A 27,614-nucleotide genomic window follows, 5' to 3' on the forward strand; every position below is an offset into this window, starting at 1 on the left:
GACAACCCAAAAACTATATAAAGAGGACAGGTCATTCCCAAATGTACCAGCCAGCAAGAGAGACCCTTCCATGCCCGAGAGACCCAGCCAGACCCAGCCAGCAAGACCTCTGCCAGCAAGACTTTGCCAGCCAGGCACTGCCATCCAGCCAGAGAGGCCCTGCAAGCCAGAGACACTCTGCCAGCAAGACTTTGCCAGCCAGGCACTGCCATCCAGCCAGAGAGGCCCTGCAAGCCAGAGACACTCTGCCAGCAAGACTTTGCCAGCCAGGCACTGCCATCCAGCCAGAGAGGCCTTGCAAGCCAGAGACACTCTGCCAGCAAGACTTTGCCAGCCAGGCACTGCCATCCAGCCAGAGAGGCCCTGCAAGCCAGACCCTGCCTGAGACAGCCATGTGAGTACTGCCATCCAGCATGCATGCATGCGTGCGTGCGTGCTTGTGTGCGTGCGTTTGTGTGCGTGCTTGTGTGCGTGCATGCTTGTGTGCGTGCGTGCTTGTGTGCGTGCGTGCGTGCGTGCTTGCATGCTTGTGTGCGTGCGTGCGTGCTTGCATGCTTGTGTGCGTGCGTGCTTGTGTGCGTGCTTGTGTGCGTGCATGCTTGTGTGCGTGCTTGTGTGCGTGCGCCTGCCTGCCCTGTTTATATGTTTTTCATACTATTAGCTGTTATTTTTTATAGCTGTGGTGTAAAATGAGTTTTGTGTGTGTGTATAAATGATGTGTGATGTGTTCTGCATTTTTGTTGTTATCCCAAATGTTATAGTATTTCAAATAAAGAGCAGTGTAGCTCCTACTGTACCATTAAAAAAAAAAAATTTTTTTTAAAAAATAGTAATAAAAATTACACAAAACTGTCAGTAGTCTCATTGCAAGATAAATGTAATATTGGGTAAACATGCAGTAAAGGTTATATATATAAATGTGTAATGCAAATCTTGTGTATAGAATATGTTATCCGGTTTTAGAAAATACAAACTGTAGGGTAATCATAATTACCAATTTTTGGAATTGGTATTTTAAGTTCGAATGAGGAACATTTTTGATAAGGTTTGATAGGTGGCTTTTACCAACATGCGCATTGCGCATATCAATTTCAGTTTTGGTGTTGCTTTAAAGGGTTCTTGGGGGTTTTTTTGGTGGGGAAACAGGGCTAGAGGGTTTGGCAGCTTGTGCATCAAGCATATCTACCATATAAAGTATGACGGTTAGAAAAAAAATTTCATTTTGTGTGGGATGAAATGTAAAAGTTTTTAAAAAAGATGTAACTGTTAAATCCTACAGCTGCATCTATCCTTGTGTATAGTAGCTTAGAACTGTCTGTATACTTACAGATACTTGGGACCAAGAGGTACGCAAAGACCATAATGTCTTCTTCTGAGAGCCCCCCAGCACATCAGCAGCAAACTGAGGTATTGTATTTTTTTTTTTTTGTTCTGTAAAATTTTTTGGTGATACAACTATGGTCATTGTTTTTAACCCTTTATGTGTTCTGTATTCACAGGAATATGAAGCAGAGGGGCTTACAGAAGGAGACGGACAGGGTGGAGAAAGACAAGGAGCGGGAGCGCATAGTGTAAGTTTTGAACAGACCGATCCTCACATACAATGCACTACACCCAACACAAACATTCATGACAGCACACACAATACATATGCCTCAATCTAAGAACATTATTAATTTTTTTTTTTTTAATTTTTTTTATTAGTCCTCACAATCCGGGGCTCGACATAGAGTTCCTCAAAGCACCTCCCATAGTCGTCGGAATGATAATCGCGGCGGTCGCCGAAGAGTAAGTTCCTTTTTGTTTTGTTGTGTAGTAAAATGTAAAATTCATGTGTTGTAATCTTTCCCTTTTTATTGTTATATTTTTCGTAGGCTTCACAGCGTGCTCCCGAACAAGATGATGAAGAGGAGGGCATCGATGTGAACACCCTCATCGAAGCAGTACAAAGTAGGGAGCCGCTGTGGAACATGTCGGACCGCCGCCATGCTGACCAGTTAATCACCCGACGGCTATGGGAGGAAGTGTGCAGTGCTGTTATGGATAACTGGGAGGAACTCGATGCTGGGGCCCAGGATCTAGCGCGTAAGTATTCACACTTCATAACCTTATTTTAGCATGATTTAATGTGGTGTATAGTAACCAATTTTTGCTATCTCTTTCCAGGTAACAGGATTATCGTGCGGTGGCGGTCAATCAGGGATCGCTTCAAGAGGGAGTTTAATAAGGAGATGCAGGCCCCGAGTGGATCTAGAGGACGCAGGAGCAGATACAAACATGCCAGAGCCCTGTCGTTCCTACGGTCGACGCTGCTGAGCAGAAGGTAAATATTCAACACCACATATTTTCAGTCAAACTGAAAAAATGTGTAACCTTCAATTTTTTTGCAGTAAGGGCAATTGTAATATAAAGATACTAATATTTTTTTTCTTCTTCTTTAACAGCACTTTCTGCAGCACTCGGGAGCCTGCATCAGAGTTGCAGCCCTCTGGAGCGATCCCTCGAGAGTCCGCCACCGGGGACCACGTCGACCCCTCTGTTTCTGCACCTACCCTTTTGTTTGATCCCTCAGCCTCATCCACCAGCGCTGGAGCAGCAGGGCGGACTTCGTCACTTGAAGCTGCAGGTGATGAGTTAGAGTTCCCTTTACCCCACCCCTCTGCCACTGCCGCAACTTCTAGACCAACTTTGTGGTCAGGACGGCAGCGCCAGAGAGGTCAGGAAAGGAGCTATGCGCCTGACTTTTTGCATCTGAATGCATCCTTTCACAGTGCCATCAAGCTTTTGAGTGAGCAAACGTCTGCTGGGTACAATATGCTTAACAAAAGCATACTTGAACTCAGCAGTCGTCTTGATAGGATGCAATCAGATGCAAACCAGTCACCAAGGCACTGTTTTTTTCAGGCGGTCCTCAGGCACATGGAAAATCTAACTCCTGACCTGCAGATGCATGTGATGCAAGGCTGCCACACTGCTCTAGTGCAGGCGATATCCCATGCCCCTCCACCTACCCTTCATGTGTCAACACCTTTCCCCTCTCAATCCACCGTCTATCCTCCCATCCGTCCTCCTCCTGTACGTCCTCCTCCCGTCCATTCTACTCCTTCGTCATTTGTTCCTTCCCCCCTTAGTCTTTCCCAGTTTTTAACGTCCCCCTTCCATTCTTCCCCTTTAACTTCTCCGTTATCAATCCCAGCAACACCTTCATACCTCACACACACCACATCTGCACCTCAAGTCTCTACACAACCTCATGTTTTCACCACCCATTCCACTTCTGTTCCTCCCCGTGATGTCCTGTCCCCCACTCTCGACGTGGTCCGCCCGCCTGTCAGCCCCTCCGCTACTATCTCCACCCAAAACTATGAGAATCTGTAAAAGTCAATAAATAAACAGTTGTTTGGTTTAAAAAAAATTTTATTGTCTTTCTTTTTTTTTTTCTTTTAATTTATTAAGTCACCAAGGTTATGGCAATAGTAACATTAACAGTGTTTAAAGGGTACCGTTGCAAAACATACAATGCTGCATTAAAGTAAAAAGATTTTGTATGTAAACAAAAATTGGTATTTTTACAAGTATAAAAATAAATAAATTTTTTACACCATTTCATACTGCCAGTCAACTGATCCTGCAGGAGACATGAAGTAGTCTGCAAAACTGTCCCGCATTCTGCAGACTGCAACTGGACTGCGAAAAGTGGGGTTTTGGTAATCCCGTAAGGTGCTTTCTGAAACATTATCCTCCAGGGAAACTTGTTCTTTTGATAGAACAAAATTATGCAGGACAACGCAAGCTTTGACCACATCATCGACAGTTTCAGTCTGCAGTTTAATGGCAGTTAGTAGCACTCTCCATTTGGCAGTTAGGATGCCAAAGGCACATTCCACTACTCTGCGTGCTCTGGTTAAACGGTAATTGAAAATTTTCTTCCTCTGGGTCAGTCCACTACTTCCAAAGGGTTTAAGCAAATGTGGGGAAAGCTGGAAGGCATCATCTCCAACACAAACAAATGGTAACGGTGGACCGGTGGTTCCAGGGAGAGGTCTAGGGGGCGGAAAATCAAATGTCTCTCCATATAAACGGCGCCCCATTGGTGAATTTTTAAAGATTTGTGAATCATTTGCACGTCCATACGCACCTATATCCACAGCGATGAACATGCATTGTGCGTCAGCTATGGCCATCAACACAATAGAGAAATACTTCTTATAGTTATAAAACTGTGACCCAGAGCCTGAAGGTTTGACGATCCTTATGTGCTTTCCATCAACTGCTCCAACACAATTTGGAAACTGGCAAATCTGATGAAAAATTTGGGCGATCTCCAGCCACCTCTCCTGTGATGGCTCTGGGATGTATTCCACTTGTAGGCACTCCCACAATGCCCGGCAGGTATCTCTGATGATCCCCGAGATGGTGGATATCCCAAGTCGAAATTGAAAATGGAGGGATGAGAAGGACTCTCCAGTTGCAAGGAATCTGTTAACAAAAAGAAAAGACAATACTTTATAAAAAAAATACAAAAAAAACCAACACAGTTATAAGTCTGATGAATGAGAATCATTTAATAAAAAAATGACTTACCGAATAGTCACCATGAGACGCTCTGCTGGTGATATTGAGAATCGCATCTGGGTGTCTCGTCTCCGTATACAGTCTTCCACATAGCCCAATAAAAATGCAAAATTTTCAGCTCTCATCCTCACATAATTGAAGAACTTTTGAGGGTTTTCCCTTAGTTCCATGTAAAGCGTGGAATAAACACCACGGGTCATACGTTGTGCTGTGATGGGATGGATCCACAGCCTTCTCTTACGCCGCTGCCGTAGGATTCGCAGTCTTCGTTCCTCCCTCTCTCGAACGCTGACTGCCAACTGATTTGCCTCAAAAGTAAAATCTGCATAGATCTTTGCAATGTTCGCCAGGACTCCTTCCATTTCTGCCACTTTCTCTACAACCTTTCAAAGATGTGGTGTAAATACACGCTATATATAGTTTTCCAGAAGTTTCCAGTAGCCAATCACATTGAAATCCTCCCCTTTTAAAAAACGGATCCGTCAAAAAACGGTTGCAACGGATGTAAAAACGTTCGCAACGGTTCTAACGGATCCGTTTTTTTAACGGATTAGGGCAGCTGATCCGTTAAAAAAACGGATCCGTTAGAACCGTTTTTGCATGAAATTTGACGGATCCGTCGATCCGCCACGATGTCGGACCCAACTGACGCCACACAACTGAAGTGTGAAAGAAGCCTTAATCAACCAGTCCCTAAACCAAAAGCGATCAGCTGGCTCCATTCTAAAAAGAACTTGTTGACCATTTTCAGCATAAGAACTACCTAAAGAAAAGGACAACCCCTTTAATTATAAGCATTTCAGAAGGCTTTATAATAGAGATTTTTTTGTAATTTAATGAGAATCTGTCACTAGATGTACGCTGGAAATAAAGAAGCAACTTTGCCTGTGATCCTGATAAGACATATCCTAGTATGTACACAGCTCCCTTGCAGATGTATGCGTCTCCATAGTGACAGACTACAAACAAAAGCAGTGTGTAGTCTGGTCTCCTGACTCCATCCTCACTTGTTACGTATGGAAGCAAGTCACTAAGTCACTGCAGGGTCGGGGGTTGTTTGTAGTCAGTTTCCGTGGAAACACATGTGCCCACGTGGAAGCTGTATACATTAAACGTTTGCGTGCAATCGAGACTATATGTAAAGTTGGATCATATTTTATTTTAGATGCTTTTTGAGCAAAGAAATAAATGATTTCACTATTGTATACAGCCTTTGATATGAATGTGGCATTAACCAGAGATGAGCACGTAAAGTCAAGGTCAGTACCTCTTAGCGCCTAGATGGGAGCCCTGTGCACCACCTACTTCCTGTAGCGTTAGACCGGCTAATCAAGAGGAGCTGTGGATGCCGCCACGTAGGAGGCGGTTCGCAAGACTAGTGTCCAATAGCCATGAAATACTGACCGGGCTGCTGGACCACGGTCCTGTGCATTGATAACCATGTAATGTACGAGCAGCGTGACACCCGGCGCACAGCTTCATACTGACCTCTGCGTTGATAAATCGGATTTCTGCAAGCATTCGCAATAAGCCCTTCTCATCACTGAATAATTCTGGTCTTGGCTTCGCAGGTTCCAGCTCTGAATTCCTTCCTTCCTCCGCCGTGCCGGGGACAGGACTTTTATTTTGTGCTAATTAAAATACACAATAAAACACAAAATGGATATTTTGTCTTCTAAGCCTGAACCCAAGCAATTCAGGTAAGAAAGGGCAAATTTAAGGGTAAGGGCCAGATGGCGCGGTGGTGATGCGGCTGAAACCCCAGGATAGGCCGCACTGTCTGGTCCGACCCTAATACTATCATTACCTAATCTAGTTTTAAAGAGCACTTTCACTTAAGAGTGACATGTCAAAATAGAAGTTATCACTGAAGTCTTTCTTCATGGTCTTCAGACCAACAGACCATTGCTCTTTCCTGAACAGAAGTAACATACAAGAACATTTTTTTTCAGTATTTTAAAACTGTTTTTAAGGCTCCCGTTCACACTTATGTTTGAAGAATGATGTTGTGTATAAATGTGAACGTATTCCTTTAGGGTTGTATAAGCCTATCACTCACTCCTTCCAATTTTATCATAACACAGATGTGTCCACCCTCACCTCTTCTTCAAAGAACTTTTGGGCAGCGTTTGTCCCACCCAACAAGTATCAGTATTGGTCACACCACCACGACTACTGACACTTGCTGTATGATATAGTGTGCATTCGGCAAGTATCATGCCTCCATCCTATTCCAATGAATGGCTGATACATGATACTTGCCGCTCGCGCACATGTAGCATATATTAGTGCACCAGCTCTCTTAAAAATGCTCGCTTCACGACAATCTTTCACAGGCTGCCGATCACGCGGTGAACGAGAAAAACAATCGTTCATTGGTGAAATGATCTTATGTGCAGCGTGAAAGATCATCATTCTCGGCAGCACACTGTCCTGGGTAGACCGGACTCGTGCTTCCGAGGACGATGGCAGCCTATGTGCAGTGATCGAACACAGCTTGCTCAGTACTCTTCGTGTAAAGACGCCATTATACTCCCACCGATAGGATAAAGTTTACCGATCGGCGGTCACATCGTGCCGCCGGTCAATCCGTGTAAACGGAATGTGATCTTTTCAATCCCATTTTCTGTGAAGTCAACCCGATTTGCATTTTGAAAGTTGTTCACACCTAGACCTAAAAGTTTATCTCACCTACCTTCCACTCCGCTCTACGCAGGACTCCTAATATGAAGCTGCCTACATATTTCCTCACCACAATAACAAACAGCTGATTTCATATTTTTAGCATTTTCTTTTACCATCGTTTGATCTAAACAGAGATTAAATGCTCCTTAAAAAAAAATCTATGGGTGTTAAAAAAAATGACACAAAAAGGCTGTAGAGGGAATGCTAAAAGGAAACACTTGTTTGTCACCTCTGTACCCAGTCAGCCATGGTGTGAAAGTAAATGTCCCAGAAAGTCAACAGCTACAGGAAAGACTGGAACAAAATAAAGCATGTGAGCACAAGCAGGACACAAAGTTTCAGGTGACTTCAGAGAAAGCCTTACTGTATTTTCTACAAACTTTGCATGAATCAAAGTGAATACAAAAAAATGCTTCTTTCTCCACTTAGGAACCACTTCTCTGCTGTCTCCTGCTTGTTCTGAGCAGTGTGAGATCTCAGCAGAAGGAGCGGGGACACTGAGGAACTGTCAATCAGGCTAGGTGGTCAGAGATTGAGTAAATAATAATAATAATAATCTTTATTTTTATATAGCGCTAACATATTCCGCAGCGCTTTACAGGTTGCACACATTATCGTCGCTGTCCCCGTTGGGGCTCACAATCTAAATTCCCTATCAGTATGTCTTTGGAAAAGATTATACTTTTGGTAAAGGATTATACAGCCATTTTAACTTGGATTTTCAATGTAAGTGCACCAGCTTCATCAAGTCTAAGATAGCTATTTAATTGTGTATGGAGTTTGAGAGCTTCACTTTCACAACCAAAGTCCATAACACCAAGCCTTCGCTTAATGCACAAGGCTGTGCACAAAAAGAAAAAAAAGAGAACACCTTTTAAACTTGCATTGTGTTCCATTACAATCATAAACGACTGACACAATCTACCCTTTGTGTAAAGCGAATAGTCATAATGATGATGTAACATTATACTTACAGACATCAAGCTGTGGTATGCTCCACCGGCCGTCATCATATAGGAGGCAGAAACGGCAAGCTGCCCTACACACATCCCACACCTCTTGCTTCCGTGCAACCTTGGCCAAATCTGCCCATATCCTAGCCCTAAAGATGAGAACATTAGAAACAAACATCAGTCATGGTTCACATTACCCTCAAATTTACACATTTAGCCCTCTATAATAGCACTATACTGTAATAACTGCACTAAAGGGAATCGTAAAGCAAGTTTTGCATTGTAATCTGGGAGAAGCATGGTGTAAACAAAGAGACCCTGAATCCAGTGATGTGTCACTTACTAGGCTGCATTAGGCTGTTTCAATAAAAACAGTGTTTTATCAGCAGGAGATGATCACTACAGTACTAGGCGTCTTGTGCCTCCTAGTCCAACCACCCCCACCATTATCAGCTTTCTGCCTATGCACAGTATACACAGAAATCAGCCAATCAGTGATATGGGCGGGGTTATACACAGCTCAGCATTCAGAGCACTGCTACATCTGCAGCAGAGAAATCTGTGAGTGTATCACAACTGTTGAAGCAGGTAAACTAAGCGATACATCACTGGAATCAGGGTATCTGTTCCTATATCATGCCGCTATCAGATTACATAGCAAAAATCTGGTGACAGATTCCTTTTATTTCTACTTATGACGCTCACAGAGAACAATGAGCCACTACTATCCTAATTTCACTAGTGGATTAACCATTACATCCCAACATGAGGCCATGGGTCCCTCTCGGGTTTTCGATAGGTGCTTCCCAATCTAGTGATGTTAGCCCCCAAACCTGTTTTCACCCATAGCCACTTTTTTTTTTGTACTTTTTCCTCCCCTTCTATAACTTTTTTTCACTGTCTCATTAACATGACCCTTGTAGGTGTCATTTTGAATGACATTAATTTCACTATATAATGAACTGAAAAATGGGAAAAAAGTGCGGTGAAATGCTGAAAAAAAAAAAAACAACATCACCATTGTATTTTTGAGTTTCGTTTTTATCCAAGAACAGGACTCTCCAGATCAGTGTGATGACAGGGACACTAAACATATACAGTATTTTGTAATAGTTTTTAGTAATTGGTTGAATATAGACTTTTTGGTATTGTTATCAATATTGTTGGCTGTGAACAGACTTCTAAATCACTTAAAAACCCCTGTGAGGCTTGATCCAGGCCTATAAGATGATCTTTGCAGCGGTAAAATATCAGCGCTGCCATTGATCATTTCAGTTTGCACAGTACAGTTTTGGACATGGACAGGGAATATGATCTAAAGGCCAAAGTCGTACACTGATGTAAAATGCATTCGATTCCACTTTTTGGGCCGCTGCCCATAAGGAAACAATCATTTAAAGGGCCTATTCTGGGACTATTTTTTTTTACTATGTGCCTAAGCCTACCTATAGTGCCTGGTGACGGTCAGACTGCTCTTGCCAGCAATTTGGTGGCTTCTACTGACGTGACGTCGACAGAGCAGCGGCTTCCCTTCCCCTCTGCTCTGTTGACGGGGCTTGAATGAAAATGAACAACCAATTGATAAGCTGGCTCCCCACTTCCTTACTGCAGGGAGCCAGCTGTCAATCAGCATGACGCTGGCAGTCACATCCCGTGGACAGAGCAGCCTGGATGAGGAAGAGCTGCTCTGCTGACGTGAAGCAGAATTGCCGGCAGGAGCGCTCAGTGACCGCTGTGAGCCGGATAGAACAGGCAGGTGAATTTAGTCTCATAGTGTTAAAAAAAAAGTCCTTGATAACCTCTTTAATAATTATGACGGTGTATGTGATACGTCAGATGTGTCACAGATCAGGTTGGGGGGCCGCACGTCCTGTGGGTGGTACTCACCGCTCCGCGTCATTAGTATTCTCCGTGCGCTGTAAATGGCCATCAGTCTTCTGGATGCATTTGGAATGATGCTGCGCTTTCATGCATAGACAGCTCACCCGTCCCTTGTTACCTTTACCTGCGGAGACTGACAGCAGACAAGGAGCCAGAGATGTAAGTCTGACATCTGAAGACATGTGCACCACCACATTCTGACCCTCTAGGCGGATGACGCAGGCGGAGCGCAGAGCTACAGTTCTTCCTCTTTCATGATTGCGGTTATAAAGGGAAGGAGGAAAGAAGCCATCTATTTCAGATAATACTCCATCACATGTCTACTCGGACCATCAGCCCGTCTCTTTCATGCAGGGTAGATTTCCCTAGGGGTGTGTTCACATTGTGTCTTTTTCCCAGGTTTAGAAAACATGCATTTTTCAAGAAGACGACACTTCGGGAAAGCCGACTTTTTTCTGTATCCAAAGTGTCATTTTTTCTCTTATTTTGCTCATTTCCTGAATGCTTTTTGCTGCGTTTTTTTACTGACAGCTTTTTTTTTTTAGCATTTTTCAAAGTTTTGAAAAAATTTTCAGCATTTTCTGGATGCTTTTTGAACTTCATTAAGCAATGATGAAGAAAATGCTAGTGTTTATTTGAAGTTTTTGCTTAAAAGCATATGCAGAAGCATGACCAGGCATTTTGTATTTTAAGTATTGAACAACTTCTTAGCAGAAAATGCTGGAAGAATGTACTTGTCATTTATAGAAAATCTGTCAGCAGGTTTGTGCTATGTAATCTCAGAGCAGCATGGTGTAGGGAAAGACTTCGATTCAAGTCATGTGTCACTTACTTAGCTGTGTGTTGCTGTTTCGATAAAATCAGTGTTTTATCAGCAGGAGATTATCACTGCAGGACTCGCTTCCTCATGCATCCTAGTCCTGCTCTGCCCTGCTAGATCTGCAGCAGAGAATGACAACATGCAGCCCAGCAAGTGACACATCACTGGAATCAGGGTCTCAGCACCTACATCATGCTGCACCTTGATTACATAGCTAAAACCTGCTGACAGATTATCTTTAAAAGAAGCTCATATGCCTAAACATACATAAATCAAGTCATTTTTGCATAAAAATGAATATATTCATTCTTTGGAGGTTTTTAGCATTTTTAATGCAGAAAATGCAGTGTGAATATAACCATGTAAGTCTTTACAGTTAGGATCTGTAGAACCTAATCTGCACTAGTAACATTAGGCATTTAATAGCATGACCAGATCTCGGCAACAGTCATATTGTAGGCAGGTGATTGTCCACTCCAGAGCTCAAAAAGTTAGGAAGTCAGTGCCTACATGGGATACTTACCTGCTGTATATTTAATTTCTCTGATAATAATGGCCGTTGCCTAGGACAGAGCTGTAATGTACGACTACAACTACAGTGCCTACAGGGAGTTTTAGGTAGTCCGAGACACGCCCACTGTTTCATGATTGGTCTATGCTGTTGCTTTCTCCTCCCCCCTGCAGCTCTGCCTCCTCTGATTGGCTGCTGTGCATAAACACAAGTCCATCACCGGATTGGGAAGGAAGACAACCTGGTCGTACATAACTTATTGCAAAACTTTCTCCTGCAGCTCAACCTAGAGTAGAAGAAGTTACTCACGTGCCGTCCCATCAAGCGAGCTGTAACGTGTGCAATTTAAAAGTATGAATGTTCCCGATTGTCTAGCTTGCCTATTGGCTAACTGCGGCTGTCCCATAAGGAATAAATGGAGTGAAAGAACCCATGCTTAACCATCAGGGTCCGTTCTTGGCACTAGTTATAGGGGATAACATATTCATGATACAACAAATCAAAGTCTTTATGTAACCATCTTTATCTAGACACAAAATAGGATATTTGTAAAGTAGCTTATCTACTGGTGGTTCTACATGGGGAAAATTTGTGGTATCGGACACAAATATACAATAAGGCGTGGTTCTACATGAGAAGAGACGTGGTATCACACAAATCTACACTAAGGCATGGTGGTTCTACATGAGAAGAGATATGGTATCACACAAATCTACACTAAGGAGTGGTTCTACATGGGGAAGAGATGTGGTATAAGACACAAATCTACAATAAGGCGCGGTTCTACAAGGAGAAGAGATGTGGTATCACACAAATCTACAATAAGGCATGGTTCTACAAGGAGAAGAGATGTGGTATCACACACAAATCTACAATAAGGCGTGGTTCTAAATGGAGAAGAGATGTGGTATCACACACAAATCTACAATAAGGCGTGGTTCTACATAGGAAAGAGATGCAGTATTACACACAAATCTACAATAAGGCGTGGTTCTACATGGAGATGTGGTATCACACACAAATCTACAATAAGGCGTGGTTCTAAATGGAGAAGAGATGTGGTATCACACACAAATCTACAATAAGGCGTGGTTCTACATAGGAAAGAGATGCAGTATTACACACAAATCTACAATAAGGCGTGGTTCTACATGGGGAAGAGTTACGGTATCAGACTCCAATCTACAATAAGGCGTGGTTCTACATGAGAACAGTCATGGTATCACACAAATCTACACTAAGGCGTGGTTCTACAAGGAGATGAGACGTGGTATCACACACAAATCTACAATAAGGCGTGGTTCTACAAGGAGAAGAGATGTGGTATCACACACAATCTACAATAAAGCATGGTTCTACAAGAAGAGATGTGGTATCACACACAAATCTACAATAAGGAGTGGCTCTACAAGGAGAAGAGATGTGGTATCACACACAAATCTACAATAAGGCGTGGTTCTACAAGGAGAAGAGATGTGGTATCACACACAATCTACAATAAGGCGTGGTTCTACATGGGGAAGAGCTACAGTATCAGACTCCAATCTACAATAAGGCGTGGTTCTACATGGAGAAGAGACGTGGTATCACACACAAATCTACAATAAGGCATGGTTCTACATGGAGAAGAGATGTGGTATCACACACAAATCTACAATAAGGAGTGGCTCTACAAGGAGAAGAGATGTGGTATCACACACAAATCTACAATAAGGCGTGGTTCTACAAGGAGAGGAGATGTGGTATCACACACAAATCTACAATAAGGCGTGGCTCTACATGGAGATGTGGTATCACACACAAATCTACAATAAGGCGTGGTTCTACATGGGGAAAAGATTTGGTATCACACACAAATCTACAATAAGGCGTGGTTCTACAAGGAGAAGAGATGTGGAATTACACAAATCTACAATAAGGCATGGCTCTACAAGGAGAAGAGATGTGGTATCACACACAAATCTACAATAAGGCGTGGCTCTACAAGGAGAAGAGATGTGGTATCACACACATATCTACAATAAGGCGTGGTTCTACAAGAAGAGATGTGGTATCACACACAAATCTACAATAAGGCGTGGTTTTTACATGGGGAAGAGATGTGGTATAACACACAAATCTACAATAAGACGTGGTTCTACATGGAGAAGAGACGTGGTATCACATACAAATCTACAATAAGGTGTGGCTCTACAAGGAGAAGAGATGTGGTATCACACACAAATCTACAATAAGGCATGGTTCTACATTGGGAAAAGATGTGGTATCACACACAAATCTATAATAAGGCGTGGTTCTACATGGGGAAGAGTTACGGTATCAGACTCCAATCTACAATAAGGCATGGTTCTACATGGAGAAGAGATGTGGTACCACACACAAATCTACAATAAGGCGTGGTTCTACATGGGGAAAAGATGTGGTATCACACACAAATCTACAATAAGGCGTGGTTCTACATAGGAAAGAGATGCAGCATCAAACACAAATCTACAATAAGACGTGGTTCTACAAGCAGAAGAGATGTGGAATCACACAAATCTACAATAAGGCGTGGCTCTACAAGCAGAAGAGATGTGGTATCACACACAAATCTAAAATAAGGCGTGGCTCTACAAGGAGAATAGATGCGGTATCACACACAAATCTACAATAAGGTGTGGCTCTACAAGGAGAAGAGATGTGGTATCACACACATATCTACAATAAGGCGTGGTTCTACAAGAAGAGATGTGGTATCACACACAAATCTACAATACGGCGTGGTTTTTACATGGGGAAGAGATGTGGTATCACACACAAATCTACAATAAGGCGTGGTTCTACAAGGAGAAGAGATGTGGTATCACACACAAATCTATAATAAGGCATGGTTCTACAAGAAGAGATGTGGTATCACACACAAATCTACAATAAGAAGTGGTTCTACAAGGAGAAGAGATGTGGTATCACACACAAATCTACAATAAGGCGTGGTTCTACATGGAGAAGAGACGTGGTATCACACACAAATCTACAATAAGGCGTGATTCTACATGGAGAAGAGATGTGGTATCACACACAAATCTATAATAAGGCGTGGTTCTACAAGAAGAGATGTGGTATCACACACAAATCTACAATAAGGCGTGGTTTTTACATGGGGAAGTGACGTGGTATAACACACAAATCTACAATAAGGCGTGGTTCTACATGGAGAAGAGACGTGGTATCACACACAAATCTACAATAAGGTGTGGCTCTACAAGGAGAAGAGATGTGGTATCACACACAAATCTACAATAAGGCGTGGTTCTACATGGAGAAAAGACGTGGTATCACACACAAATCTACAATAAGGCGTGGTTCTACAAGGAGAAGAGATGTGGTATCACACACAAATCTACAATAAGGAGTGGTTCTACAAGGAGAAGAGATGTGGTATCACACACAAATCTATAATAAGGCGTGATTCTACATGGAGAAGAGATGTGGTATCACACACAAATCTATAATAAGGCGTGGTTCTACAAGAGATGTGGAATCACACACAAATCTACAATAAGGCGTGGTTCTACATGGAGAAGAGATGTGGTATCACACACAAATCTACAATAAGGCGTGAATCTACATAGGAAATAGATGCTGTATCACACACAAATCTACAATAAGGCGTGGTTCTACAAGGAGAAGAGAAGTGGTATCACACACAAATCTACAATAAGGCACAGTTCTACAAGATGAGATGTGATATCACACACATAATCTACAATAAGGCGTGATTCTACATGGAGAAGAGATGTGGTATTACACACAAATCTACAATAAGGCGTCGTTCTACATAGGAAAGAGATGCTGTATCACACACAAATCTACAATAAGGAGTGGTTCTACAAGGAGAAGAGATGTGGTATCACACACAAATCTACAATAAGGCATGGTTCTACAAGAAGAGATGTGGTATCACACACAAATCTACAATAAGCATGGTTCTACATGGAGAAGAGATGTGGTATCACACACAAATCTACAATAAGGCGTGGTTCTACATGGAGAAGAGACGTGGTATCACACACAAATCTACAATAAGGCATAGTTCTACATGGAAAAGAGATGTGGAATCACACACAAATCTACAATAAGGCGTGGTTCTACATGGAGAAGAGATGCGGTATCAGACACAAATCTACAATAAGGCATGGTTCTACAAGAAGAGATGTGGTATCACCCACAAATCTACAATAAGGCATGGTTCTACATGGGGAAGAGTTACGGTATCAGACTCCAATCTACAATAAGGCGTGGTTCTACATGGAGAAGAGACGCGGTATCACACACAAATCTACAATAAGGCGTAATTCTACATGGAGAAGAGATGTGGTATCACACACAAATCTACAATAAGGCAAGGTTCTACATGGAGAAGAGATGTGGTATCACACACAAATCTACAATAAGGCGTGGTTCTACATGGGGAAAAGATGTGGTATCACACACAAATCTACAATAGGGCGTGGTTCTACATAGGAAAGAGATGCGGTATCAAACACAAATCTACAATAAGGAGTGGCTCTACAAGGAGAAGAGATGCGGTATCACACACAAATCTACAATAAGGCGTGGTTCTACATGGAGAAGAGACGTGGTATCACACACAAATCTACAATAGGGTGTGGTTCTACATAGGAAAGAGATGCGGTATCAAACACAAATCTACAATAAGGAGTGGCTCTACAAGGAGAAGAGATGTGGTATCACACACAAATCTACAATAAGGCGTGGTTCTACATGGAGAACAGATGTGTAATCACACAAATCTACAATAAGGCGTGGCTCTACAAGGAGAAGAGATGCGGTATCACACACAAATCTACAATAAGGTGTAGCTCTACAAGGAGAAGAGATGTGGTATCACACACAAATCTACAATAAGGCGTGGCTCTACAAGGAGAAGAGATGTGGTATCACACACAAATCTACAATAAGGCGCGGTTCTACATGGAGAAGAGATGTGTAATCACACAAATCTACAATAAGGCGTGGTTCTACATGGGGAAAAGATGTGGTATCACACACAAATCTACAATAAGGCGTGGTTCTACATAGGAAAGAGATGCGGCATCAAACACAAATCTACAATAAGGCGTGGTTCTACAAGGAGAAGAGATGTGTAATCACACAAATCTACAATAAGGCGTGGCTCTACAAGGAGAAGAGATGTGGTATCACACACAAATCTACAATAAGGCGTGGCTCTACAAGGAGAAGAGATGCGGTATCACACAAAAATCTACAATAAGGTGTGGCTCTACAAGGAGAAGAGATGTGGTATCACACACATATCTACAATAAGGCGTGGTTCTACAAGAAGAGATGTGGTATCACACACAAATCTACAATAAGGTGTGATTTTTACATGGGGAAGACATGTGGTATCACACACAAATCTACAATAAGGTGTGGCTCTACAAGGAGAAGAGATGTGGTATCACACACAAATCTACAATAAGGTGTGCCTCTACAAGGAGAAAAGACGTGGTATCACACACAAATCTACAATAAGGCGTGGTTCTACAAGGAGAAGAGATGTGGTATCACACTCAAATCTATAATAATGCATGGTTCTACAAGAAGAGATGTGGTATCACACACAAATCTACAATAAGGAGTGGTTCTACAAGGAGAAGAGATGTGGTATCACACACAAATCTACAGTAAGGCGTGGTTCTACATGGAGAAGAGACGTGGTATCACACACAAATCTACAATAAGGCGTGATTCTACATGGAGAAGAGATGTGGTATCACACACAAATCTATAATAAGGCGTGGTTCTACAAGAGATGTGGTATCAAACACAAATCTACAATAAGGCGTGGTTCTACATGGAGAAGAGATGTGGTATCACACACAAATCTACAATAAGGCGTGGTTCTACATAGGAAAGAGATGCTGTATCACACACAAATCTACAATAAGGCACAGTTCTACAAGATGAGATAAGGTATCACACACAAATCTACAATAAGGCGTGGTTCTACATGGAGAAGAGATGTGGTATCACACACAAATCTACAATAAGGCGTGGTTCTACATAGGAAAGAGATGCTGTATCACACACAAATCTACAATAAGGAGTGGTTCTACAAGGAGAAGAGAAGTGGTATCACACACAAATCTACAATAAGGCGTGATTCTACATGGAGAAGAGATGTGGTATCACACACAAATCTATAATAAGGCGTGGTTCTACAAGAGATGTGGTATCACACACAAATCTACAATAAGGCGTGGTTCTACAAGAGATGTGGTATCACACACAAATCTGTAATAAGGCGTGGTTCTACAAGAGATGTGGTATCACACACAAATCTACAATAAGGCGTGATTCTACATGGAGAAGAGACGTGGTATCACACACAAATCTATAATAAGGCGTGGTTCTACAAGAGATGTGGTATCACACACAAATCTACAATAAGGCGTGGTTCTACATGGAGAAGAGATGTGGTATCACACACAAATCTATATTAAGGAGTGGTTCTACAAGAGATGTGGTATCACACACAAATCTACAATAAGGCATGGTTCTACATGGAGAAGAGATGTGGTATCACACACAAATCTACAATAAGGCGTGGTTCTACATGGAGAAGAGATGTGGTATCACACACAAATCTGTAATAAGGCGTGGTTCTACAAGAGATGTGGTATCACACACAAATCTACAATAAGGCGTGGTTCTACATGGGGAAGAGTTACGGTATCAGATTCCAATCTACAATAAGGCGTGGTTCTACATGGAGAAGAGACGCGGTATCACACACAAATCTACAATAAGGCATGGTTCTACATGGAGAAGAGATGTGGTATCACACACAAATCTACAATAAGGCGTGGTTCTACATGGGGAAAAGATGTGGTATCACACACAAATCTACAATAAGGCGTGGTTCTACATAGGAAAGAGATGCTGTATCACACACAAATCTACAATAAGGAGTGGTTCTACAAGGAGAAGAGATGTGGTATCACACACAAATCTACAATAAGGCATGGTTCTACAAGAAGAGATGTGGTATCACACACAAATCTACAATAAGCATGGTTCTACATGGAGAAGAGATGTGGTATCACACACAAATCTACAATAAGGCGTGGTTCTACATGGAGAAGAGACGTGGTATCACACACAAATCTACAATAAGGCATGGTTCTACATGGAAAAGAGATGTGGAATCACACACAAATCTACAATAAGGCGTGGTTCTACATGGAGAAGAGATGTGGTATCAGACACAAATCTACAATAAGGCATGGTTCTACAAGAAGAGATGTGGTATCACACACAAATCTACAATAAGGCGTGGTTCTACATGGGGAAGAGTTGCGGTATCAGATTCCAATCTACAATAAGGCGTGGTTCTACATGGAGAAGAGACGCGGTATCACACACAAATCTACAATAAGGCATGGTTCTACATGGAGAAGAGATGTGGTATCACACACAAATCTACAATAAGGCGTGGTTCTACATGGGGAAAAGATGTGGTATCACACACAAATCTACAATAGGGCGTGGTTCTACATAGGAAAGAGATGCAGTATCAAACACAAATCTACAATAAGGAGTGGCTCTACAAGGAGAAGAGATGTGGTATCAAACACAAATCTACAATAAGGCGTGGTTCTACATGGGAAAAGATGTGGTATCACACACAAATCTATAATAGGGCGTGGTTCTACATAGGAAAGAGATGCGGTATCAAACACAAATCTACAATAAGGAGTGGCTCTACAAGGAGAAGAGATGTGGTATCACACACAAATCTACAATAAGGCGTGGCTCTACAAGTAGAAGAGATGCGGTATCACACACAAATCTACAATAAGGTGTGGCTCTACAAGGAGAAGAGATGTGGTATCACACACAAATCTACAATAAGGCGTGGCTCTACAAGGAGAAGAGATGTGGTATCACACACAAATCTACAATAAGGCGTGGTTCTACATGGAGAAGAGATGTGTAATCACACAAATCTACAATAAGGCATGGTTCTACATGGGGAAAAGATGTGGTATCACACACAAATCTACAATAAGGCGTGGTTCTACATAGGAAAGAGATGCGGCATCAAACACAAATCTACAATAAGGCGTGGTTCTACAAGGCGAAGAGATGTGTAATCACACAAATCTACAATAAGGTGTGGCTCTACAAGGAGAAGAGATGTGGTATCACACAAATCTACAATAAGGCGTGGCTCTACAAGGAGAAGAGTTGCGGTATCACACACAAATCTACAATAAGGTGTGGCTCTACAAGGAGAAGAGATGTGGTATCACAGACATATCTACAATAAGGCGTGGTTCTACAAGAAGAGATGTGGTATCACACACAAATCTACAATAAGGCGTGGTTTTTACATGGCGAAGAGATGTGGTATCACACACAAATCTACAATAAGGTGTGGCTCTACAAGGAGAAGAGATGTGGTATCACACACAAATCTACAATAAGGTGTGGCTCTACAAGGAGAAGAGATGTGGTATCACACACAAATCTACAATAAGGCGTGGTTCTACATGGAGAAGAGACGTGGTATCACACACAAATCTACAATAAGGCGTGGTTCTACAAGGAGAAGAGATGTGGTATCACACACAAATCTATAATAAGGCATGGTTCTACATGGAGAAGAGACGTGGTATCACACACAATCTACAATAAGGCGTGGTTCTACAAGAAGAGATGTGGTATCACACACAAATCTACAATAAGGAGTGGTTCTACAAGGAGAAGAGATGTGGTATCACACACAAATCTACAATAAGGCGTGGTTCTACATGGAGAAGAGACGTGGTATCACACACAAATCTACAATAAGGCGTGATTCTACAAGAGATGTGGTATCAAACACAAATCTACAATAAGGCGTGGTTCTACATGGAGAAGAGATGTGGTATCACACACAAATCTACAATAAGGCGTGGTTCTACAAGAGATGTGGTATCAAACACAAATCTACAATAAGGCGTGGTTCTACATGGAGAAGAGATGTGGAATCACACACAAATCTACAATAAGGCGTGGTTCTACATAGGAAAGAGATACTGTATCACACACAAATCTACAATAAGGCACAGTTCTACAAGATGAGATGTGGTATCACACACAAATCTACAATAAGGCGTGGTTCTACATGGAGAAGAGATGTGGTATCACACACAAATCTACAATAAGGCGTGGTTCTACATGGGGAAGAGTTACGGTATCAGACTCCAATCTACAATAAGGCTTGGTTCTACATGGAGAAGAGACGCGGTATCACACACAAATCTACAATAAGGCATGGTTCTACATGGAGAAGAGATGTGGTATCACACACAAATCTACAATAAGGCGTGGTTCTACATGGGGAAAAGATGTGGTATCACACACAAATCTACAATAGGGCGTGGTTCTACATAGGAAAGAGATGCGGTATCAAACACAAATCTACAATAAGGAGTGGCTCTACAAGGAGAAGAGATGTGGTATCACACACAAATCTACAATAAGGCGTGGTTCTACATGGGGAAAAGATGTGGTATCACACACAAATCTACAATAGGGCGTGGTTCTACATAGGAAAGAGATGCGGTATCAAACACAAATCTACAATAATGAGTGGCTCTACAAGGAGAAGAGATGTGGTATCACACACAAATCTACAATAAGGCGTGGTTCTACATGGAGAAAAGATGTGTAATCACACAAATCTACAATAAGGCGTGGCTCTACAAGGAGAAGAGATGTGGTATCACACACAAATCTACAATAAGGCGTGGTTCTACATGGAGAAGAGATGTGTAATCACACAAATCTACAATAAGGCATGGTTCTACATGGGGAAAAGATGTGGTATCACACACAAATCTACAATAAGGTGTGGCTCTACAAGGAGAAGAGATGTGTTATCACACACAAATCTACAATAAGGCGTGGTTCTACATGGAGAAGAGACGTGGTATCACACACAAATCTACAATAAGGCGTGGTTCTACAAAGAGAAGAGATGTGGTATCACACAGAAATCTATAATAAGGCATGGTTCTACATGGAGAAGAGACGTGGTATCACACACAATCTACAATAAGGCGTGGCTCTACAAGAAGAGATGTGGTATCACACACAAATCTACAATAAGGAGTGGTTCTACAAGGAGAAGAGATGTGGTATCACACACAAATCTACAATAAGGCGTGGTTCTACATGGAGAAGAGACGTGGTATCACACACAAATCTACAATAAGGCGTGGTTCTACAAGAGATGTGGTATCAAACACAAATCTACAATAAGGCGTGATTCTACATGGAGAAGAGATGTGGTATCACACACAAATCTTTAATAAGGCGTGGTTCTACAAGAGATGTGGTATCAAACACAAATCTACAATAAGGCGTGGTTCTACATGGAGAAGAGATGTGGTATCACACACAAATCTACAATAAGGCGTGGTTCTACATAGGAAAGAGATGCTGTATCACACACAAATCTACAATAAGGCACAGTTCTACAAGATGAGATGTGGTATCACACACAAATCTACAATAAGGCGTGGTTCTACATGGAGAAGAGATGTGGTATCACACACAAATCTACAATAAGGCGTGGTTCTACATAGGAAAGAGATGCTGTATCACACACAAATCTACAATAAGGCATGGTTCTACATGGAGAAGAGATGTGGTATCACACACAAATCTACAATAAGGCGTGGTTCTACATGGAGAAGAGATGTGGTATCACACACAAATCTGTAATAAGGCGTGGTTCTACAAGAGATGTGGTATCACACACAAATCTACAATAAGGCGTGGTTCTACATGGGGAAGAGTTACGGTATCAGATTCCAATCTACAATAAGGCGTGGTTCTACATGGAGAAGAGACGCGGTATCACACACAAATCTACAATAAGGCATGGTTCTACATGGAGAAGAGATGTGGTATCACACACAAATCTACAATAAGGCGTGGTTCTACATGGGGAAAAGATGTGGTATCACACACAAATCTACAATAAGGCGTGGTTCTACATAGGAAAGAGATGCTGTATCACACACAAATCTACAATAAGGAGTGGTTCTACAAGGAGAAGAGATGTGGTATCACACACAAATCTACAATAAGGCATGGTTCTACAAGAAGAGATGTGGTATCACACACAAATCTACAATAAGCATGGTTCTACATGGAGAAGAGATGTGGTATCACACACAAATCTACAATAAGGCGTGGTTCTACATGGAGAAGAGACGTGGTATCACACACAAATCTACAATAAGGCATGGTTCTACATGGAAAAGAGATGTGGAATCACACACAAATCTACAATAAGGCGTGGTTCTACATGGAGAAGAGATGTGGTATCAGACACAAATCTACAATAAGGCATGGTTCTACAAGAAGAGATGTGGTATCACACACAAATCTACAATAAGGCGTGGTTCTACATGGGGAAGAGTTACGGTATCAGATTCCAATCTACAATAAGGCGTGGTTCTACATGGAGAAGAGACGCGGTATCACACACAAATCTACAATAAGGCATGGTTCTACATGGAGAAGAGATGTGGTATCACACACAAATCTACAATAAGGCGTGGTTCTACATGGGGAAAAGATGTGGTATCACACACAAATCTACAATAGGGCGTGGTTCTACATAGGAAAGAGATGCAGTATCAAACACAAATCTACAATAAGGAGTGGCTCTACAAGGAGAAGAGATGTGGTATCAAACACAAATCTACAATAAGGCGTGGTTCTACATGGGAAAAGATGTGGTATCACACACAAATCTATAATAGGGCGTGGTTCTACATAGGAAAGAGATGCGGTATCAAACACAAATCTACAATAAGGAGTGGCTCTACAAGGAGAAGAGATGTGGTATCACACACAAATCTACAATAAGGCGTGGCTCTACAAGTAGAAGAGATGCGGTATCACACACAAATCTACAATAAGGTGTGGCTCTACAAGGAGAAGAGATGTGGTATCACACACAAATCTACAATAAGGCGTGGCTCTACAAGGAGAAGAGATGTGGTATCACACACAAATCTACAATAAGGCGTGGTTCTACATGGAGAAGAGATGTGTAATCACACAAATCTACAATAAGGCATGGTTCTACATGGGGAAAAGATGTGGTATCACACACAAATCTACAATAAGGCGTGGTTCTACATAGGAAAGAGATGCGGCATCAAACACAAATCTACAATAAGGCGTGGTTCTACAAGGCGAAGAGATGTGTAATCACACAAATCTACAATAAGGTGTGGCTCTACAAGGAGAAGAGATGTGGTATCACACAAATCTACAATAAGGCGTGGCTCTACAAGGAGAAGAGTTGCGGTATCACACACAAATCTACAATAAGGTGTGGCTCTACAAGGAGAAGAGATGTGGTATCACAGACATATCTACAATAAGGCGTGGTTCTACAAGAAGAGATGTGGTATCACACACAAATCTACAATAAGGCGTGGTTTTTACATGGCGAAGAGATGTGGTATCACACACAAATCTACAATAAGGTGTGGCTCTACAAGGAGAAGAGATGTGGTATCACACACAAATCTACAATAAGGTGTGGCTCTACAAGGAGAAGAGATGTGGTATCACACACAAATCTACAATAAGGCGTGGTTCTACATGGAGAAGAGACGTGGTATCACACACAAATCTACAATAAGGCGTGGTTCTACAAGGAGAAGAGATGTGGTATCACACACAAATCTATAATAAGGCATGGTTCTACATGGAGAAGAGACGTGGTATCACACACAATCTACAATAAGGCGTGGTTCTACAAGAAGAGATGTGGTATCACACACAAATCTACAATAAGGAGTGGTTCTACAAGGAGAAGAGATGTGGTATCACACACAAATCTACAATAAGGTGTGGTTCTACATGGAGAAGAGACGTGGTATCACACACAAATCTACAATAAGGCGTGATTCTACAAGAGATGTGGTATCAAACACAAATCTACAATAAGGCGTGGTTCTACATGGAGAAGAGATGTGGTATCACACACAAATCTACAATAAGGCGTGGTTCTACAAGAGATGTGGTATCAAACACAAATCTACAATAAGGCGTGGTTCTACATGGAGAAGAGATGTGGAATCACACACAAATCTACAATAAGGCGTGGTTCTACATAGGAAAGAGATACTGTATCACACACAAATCTACAATAAGGCACAGTTCTACAAGATGAGATGTGGTATCACACACAAATCTACAATAAGGCGTGGTTCTACATGGAGAAGAGATGTGGTATCACACACAAATCTACAATAAGGCGTGGTTCTACATGGGGAAGAGTTACGGTATCAGACTCCAATCTACAATAAGGCTTGGTTCTACATGGAGAAGAGACGCGGTATCACACACAAATCTACAATAAGGCATGGTTCTACATGGAGAAGAGATGTGGTATCACACACAAATCTACAATAAGGCGTGGTTCTACATGGGGAAAAGATGTGGTATCACACACAAATCTACAATAGGGCGTGGTTCTACATAGGAAAGAGATGCGGTATCAAACACAAATCTACAATAAGGAGTGGCTCTACAAGGAGAAGAGATGTGGTATCACACACAAATCTACAATAAGGCGTGGTTCTACATGGGGAAAAGATGTGGTATCACACACAAATCTACAATAGGGCGTGGTTCTACATAGGAAAGAGATGCGGTATCAAACACAAATCTACAATAATGAGTGGCTCTACAAGGAGAAGAGATGTGGTATCACACACAAATCTACAATAAGGCGTGGTTCTACATGGAGAAAAGATGTGTAATCACACAAATCTACAATAAGGCGTGGCTCTACAAGGAGAAGAGATGTGGTATCACACACAAATCTACAATAAGGCGTGGTTCTACATGGAGAAGAGATGTGTAATCACACAAATCTACAATAAGGCATGGTTCTACATGGGGAAAAGATGTGGTATCACACACAAATCTACAATAAGGTGTGGCTCTACAAGGAGAAGAGATGTGTTATCACACACAAATCTACAATAAGGCGTGGTTCTACATGGAGAAGAGACGTGGTATCACACACAAATCTACAATAAGGCGTGGTTCTACAAAGAGAAGAGATGTGGTATCACACAGAAATCTATAATAAGGCATGGTTCTACATGGAGAAGAGACGTGGTATCACACACAATCTACAATAAGGCGTGGCTCTACAAGAAGAGATGTGGTATCACACACAAATCTACAATAAGGAGTGGTTCTACAAGGAGAAGAGATGTGGTATCACACACAAATCTACAATAAGGCGTGGTTCTACATGGAGAAGAGACGTGGTATCACACACAAATCTACAATAAGGCGTGGTTCTACAAGAGATGTGGTATCAAACACAAATCTACAATAAGGCGTGATTCTACATGGAGAAGAGATGTGGTATCACACACAAATCTTTAATAAGGCGTGGTTCTACAAGAGATGTGGTATCAAACACAAATCTACAATAAGGCGTGGTTCCACATGGAGAAGAGATGTGGTATCACACACAAATCTACAATAAGGCGTGGTTCTACAAGAGATGTGGTATCAAACACAAATCTACAATAAGGCGTGGTTCTACATGGAGAAGAGATGTGGTATCACACACAAATCTACAATAAGGCGTGGTTCTACATAGGAAAGAGATGCTGTATCACACACAAATCTACAATAAGGCACAGTTCTACAAGATGAGATGTGGTATCACACACAAATCTACAATAAGGCGTGGTTCTACATGGAGAAGAGATGTGGTATCACACACAAATCTACAATAAGGCGTGGTTCTACATAGGAAAGAGATGCTGTATCACACACAAATCAACAATAAGGCGTGGTTCTACATGGAGAAGAGATGTGGTATCACACACAAATCTATAATAAGGAGTGGTTCTACAAGAGATGTGGTATCACACACAAATCTACAATAAGGCGTGGTTCTACATGGAGAAGAGATGTGGTATCACACACAAATCTATAATAAGGAGTGGTTCTACAAGAGATGTGGTATCACACACAAATCTGTAATAAGGCATGGTTCTACATGGAGAAGAGATGTGGTATCACACACAAATCTACAATAAGGCGTGGTTCTACATGGAGAAGAGATGTGGTATCACACACAAATCTACAATAAGGCATGGTTCTACATGGAGAAGAGATGTGGTATCACACACAAATCTACAATAAGGCGTGGTTCTACATAGGAAAGAGATGCTGTATCACACACAAATCTACAATAAGGCGTGGTTCTACATGGAGAAGAGATGTGGTATCACACACAAATCTACAATAAGGCGTGGTTCTACATAGGAAAGAGATGTGGTATCACACACAAATCTACAATAAGGAGTGGTTCTACAAGGAGAATAGATGTGGTATCACACACAAATCTACAATAAGGCGTGGTTCTATAAGGAAGACTATGAAGGAGACCACAAGTGCACTGAGTCACTTTTTGTAAATAAAGTAGAAACCTTTCAAAAATTGAGCAGAAATTGCTGATCTGCATTCTTGTTTTAATACAGATTTGATATTAATTAGTATAATTAGGAAAGTCAGGATGGGTTACCTTTAGCTTCATTCTCGCTATCAAGCACCATTTGGAAAACATCAGGAGCCAAGCAGAGGCCTGCATTGACAAGCAGCGGCCGTTTCTTCCGTATGGAGTCCTTTGCATTGCTTTGTTTTGCCTAAAATAAATAAAAACAATCAAGAACTACATCTTATGGAGAAAAACATGCCAGAGGCCAATGAACTAAGACTCCCAAGAGAAGTCAAGGTTTTACTTTTGTGTCACCGACATCTGCAGAACTGTCAGGAAAAATAATTTCAACTTACCAAAGACATAACACAACTGCAGGCTAAAGGGTGTTTGGCCAAAGGGTATAACCCGAATACTTCAATAACATACAGTCATGGCCGAAAGTGTTTGCACCTTTGAAATTGCTCCAGAAAATAAAGTATTTCTCCCAGAAAATTATAGCAATTACACATTTTGTTGTACACAAGTTTATCTCCTTTGTGTGTATTGGAACAACAAAAACCTCAAAAATGGGCTGGACAAAACTGTTGTCACCTTTCCAAAATGTGGGGAAACAACTTTGTTTCAAGC

The 27,614-nt window shown here is 41.7% G+C and overlaps 2 protein-coding genes across 4 annotated transcripts in view; one reads left to right on the plus strand and one right to left on the minus strand.

The window, feature by feature from the left end:
• The window catches only part of CFAP46 (cilia and flagella associated protein 46), a 254,459-nt gene that overhangs the window by 162,701 nt on the left and 64,144 nt on the right, over positions 1-27,614 (minus strand). For all 3 annotated transcript variants that reach the window (XR_013214466.1, XM_077258533.1, XM_077258532.1), the window contains exons 14-17: positions 27,072-27,192; positions 10,101-10,227; positions 8,235-8,362; positions 6,064-6,206 (exon numbers count right to left, since the gene is read on the minus strand). Coding sequence is in view for 2 of the 3 variants with exons in the window: in XM_077258533.1 (XP_077114648.1) it covers positions 6,064-6,206; positions 8,235-8,362; positions 10,101-10,227; positions 27,072-27,192 (519 nt within the window). In the remaining variant the exon portion in view is untranslated. The remainder of the gene's footprint in view (positions 1-6,063; positions 6,207-8,234; positions 8,363-10,100; positions 10,228-27,071; positions 27,193-27,614) is intronic.
• LOC143766425 (uncharacterized) lies at positions 1,791-5,767 on the plus strand. Its single transcript, XM_077254101.1, has 4 exons — positions 1,791-2,085; positions 2,167-2,323; positions 2,445-2,985; positions 5,741-5,767. The coding sequence occupies exons 1-4, from the start codon at positions 1,971-1,973 to the stop codon at positions 5,765-5,767; spliced, it is 840 nt and encodes a 279-aa protein (XP_077110216.1). The 5' UTR covers positions 1,791-1,970.

The sequence above is a fragment of the Ranitomeya variabilis genome, chromosome 4 (genome assembly GCF_051348905.1).
Source record: "Ranitomeya variabilis isolate aRanVar5 chromosome 4, aRanVar5.hap1, whole genome shotgun sequence".
In the NCBI taxonomy this organism is placed as follows: Eukaryota; Metazoa; Chordata; class Amphibia; order Anura; family Dendrobatidae; genus Ranitomeya; species Ranitomeya variabilis.

Bases quoted from the DNA above. Each gene is read 5' to 3' on its own strand.
- LOC143766425 (XM_077254101.1), top strand. From the start codon at position 1,971: ATGTCGGACCGCCGCCATGCTGACCAGTTAATCACCCGACGGCTATGG. The intron at 2,086-2,166 runs GTAAGTATTCAC...ATCTCTTTCCAG, and splicing joins TGGGGCCCAGGATCTAGCGC to GTAACAGGATTATCGTGCGG. The intron at 2,324-2,444 runs GTAAATATTCAA...CTTCTTTAACAG, and splicing joins TCGACGCTGCTGAGCAGAAG to CACTTTCTGCAGCACTCGGG.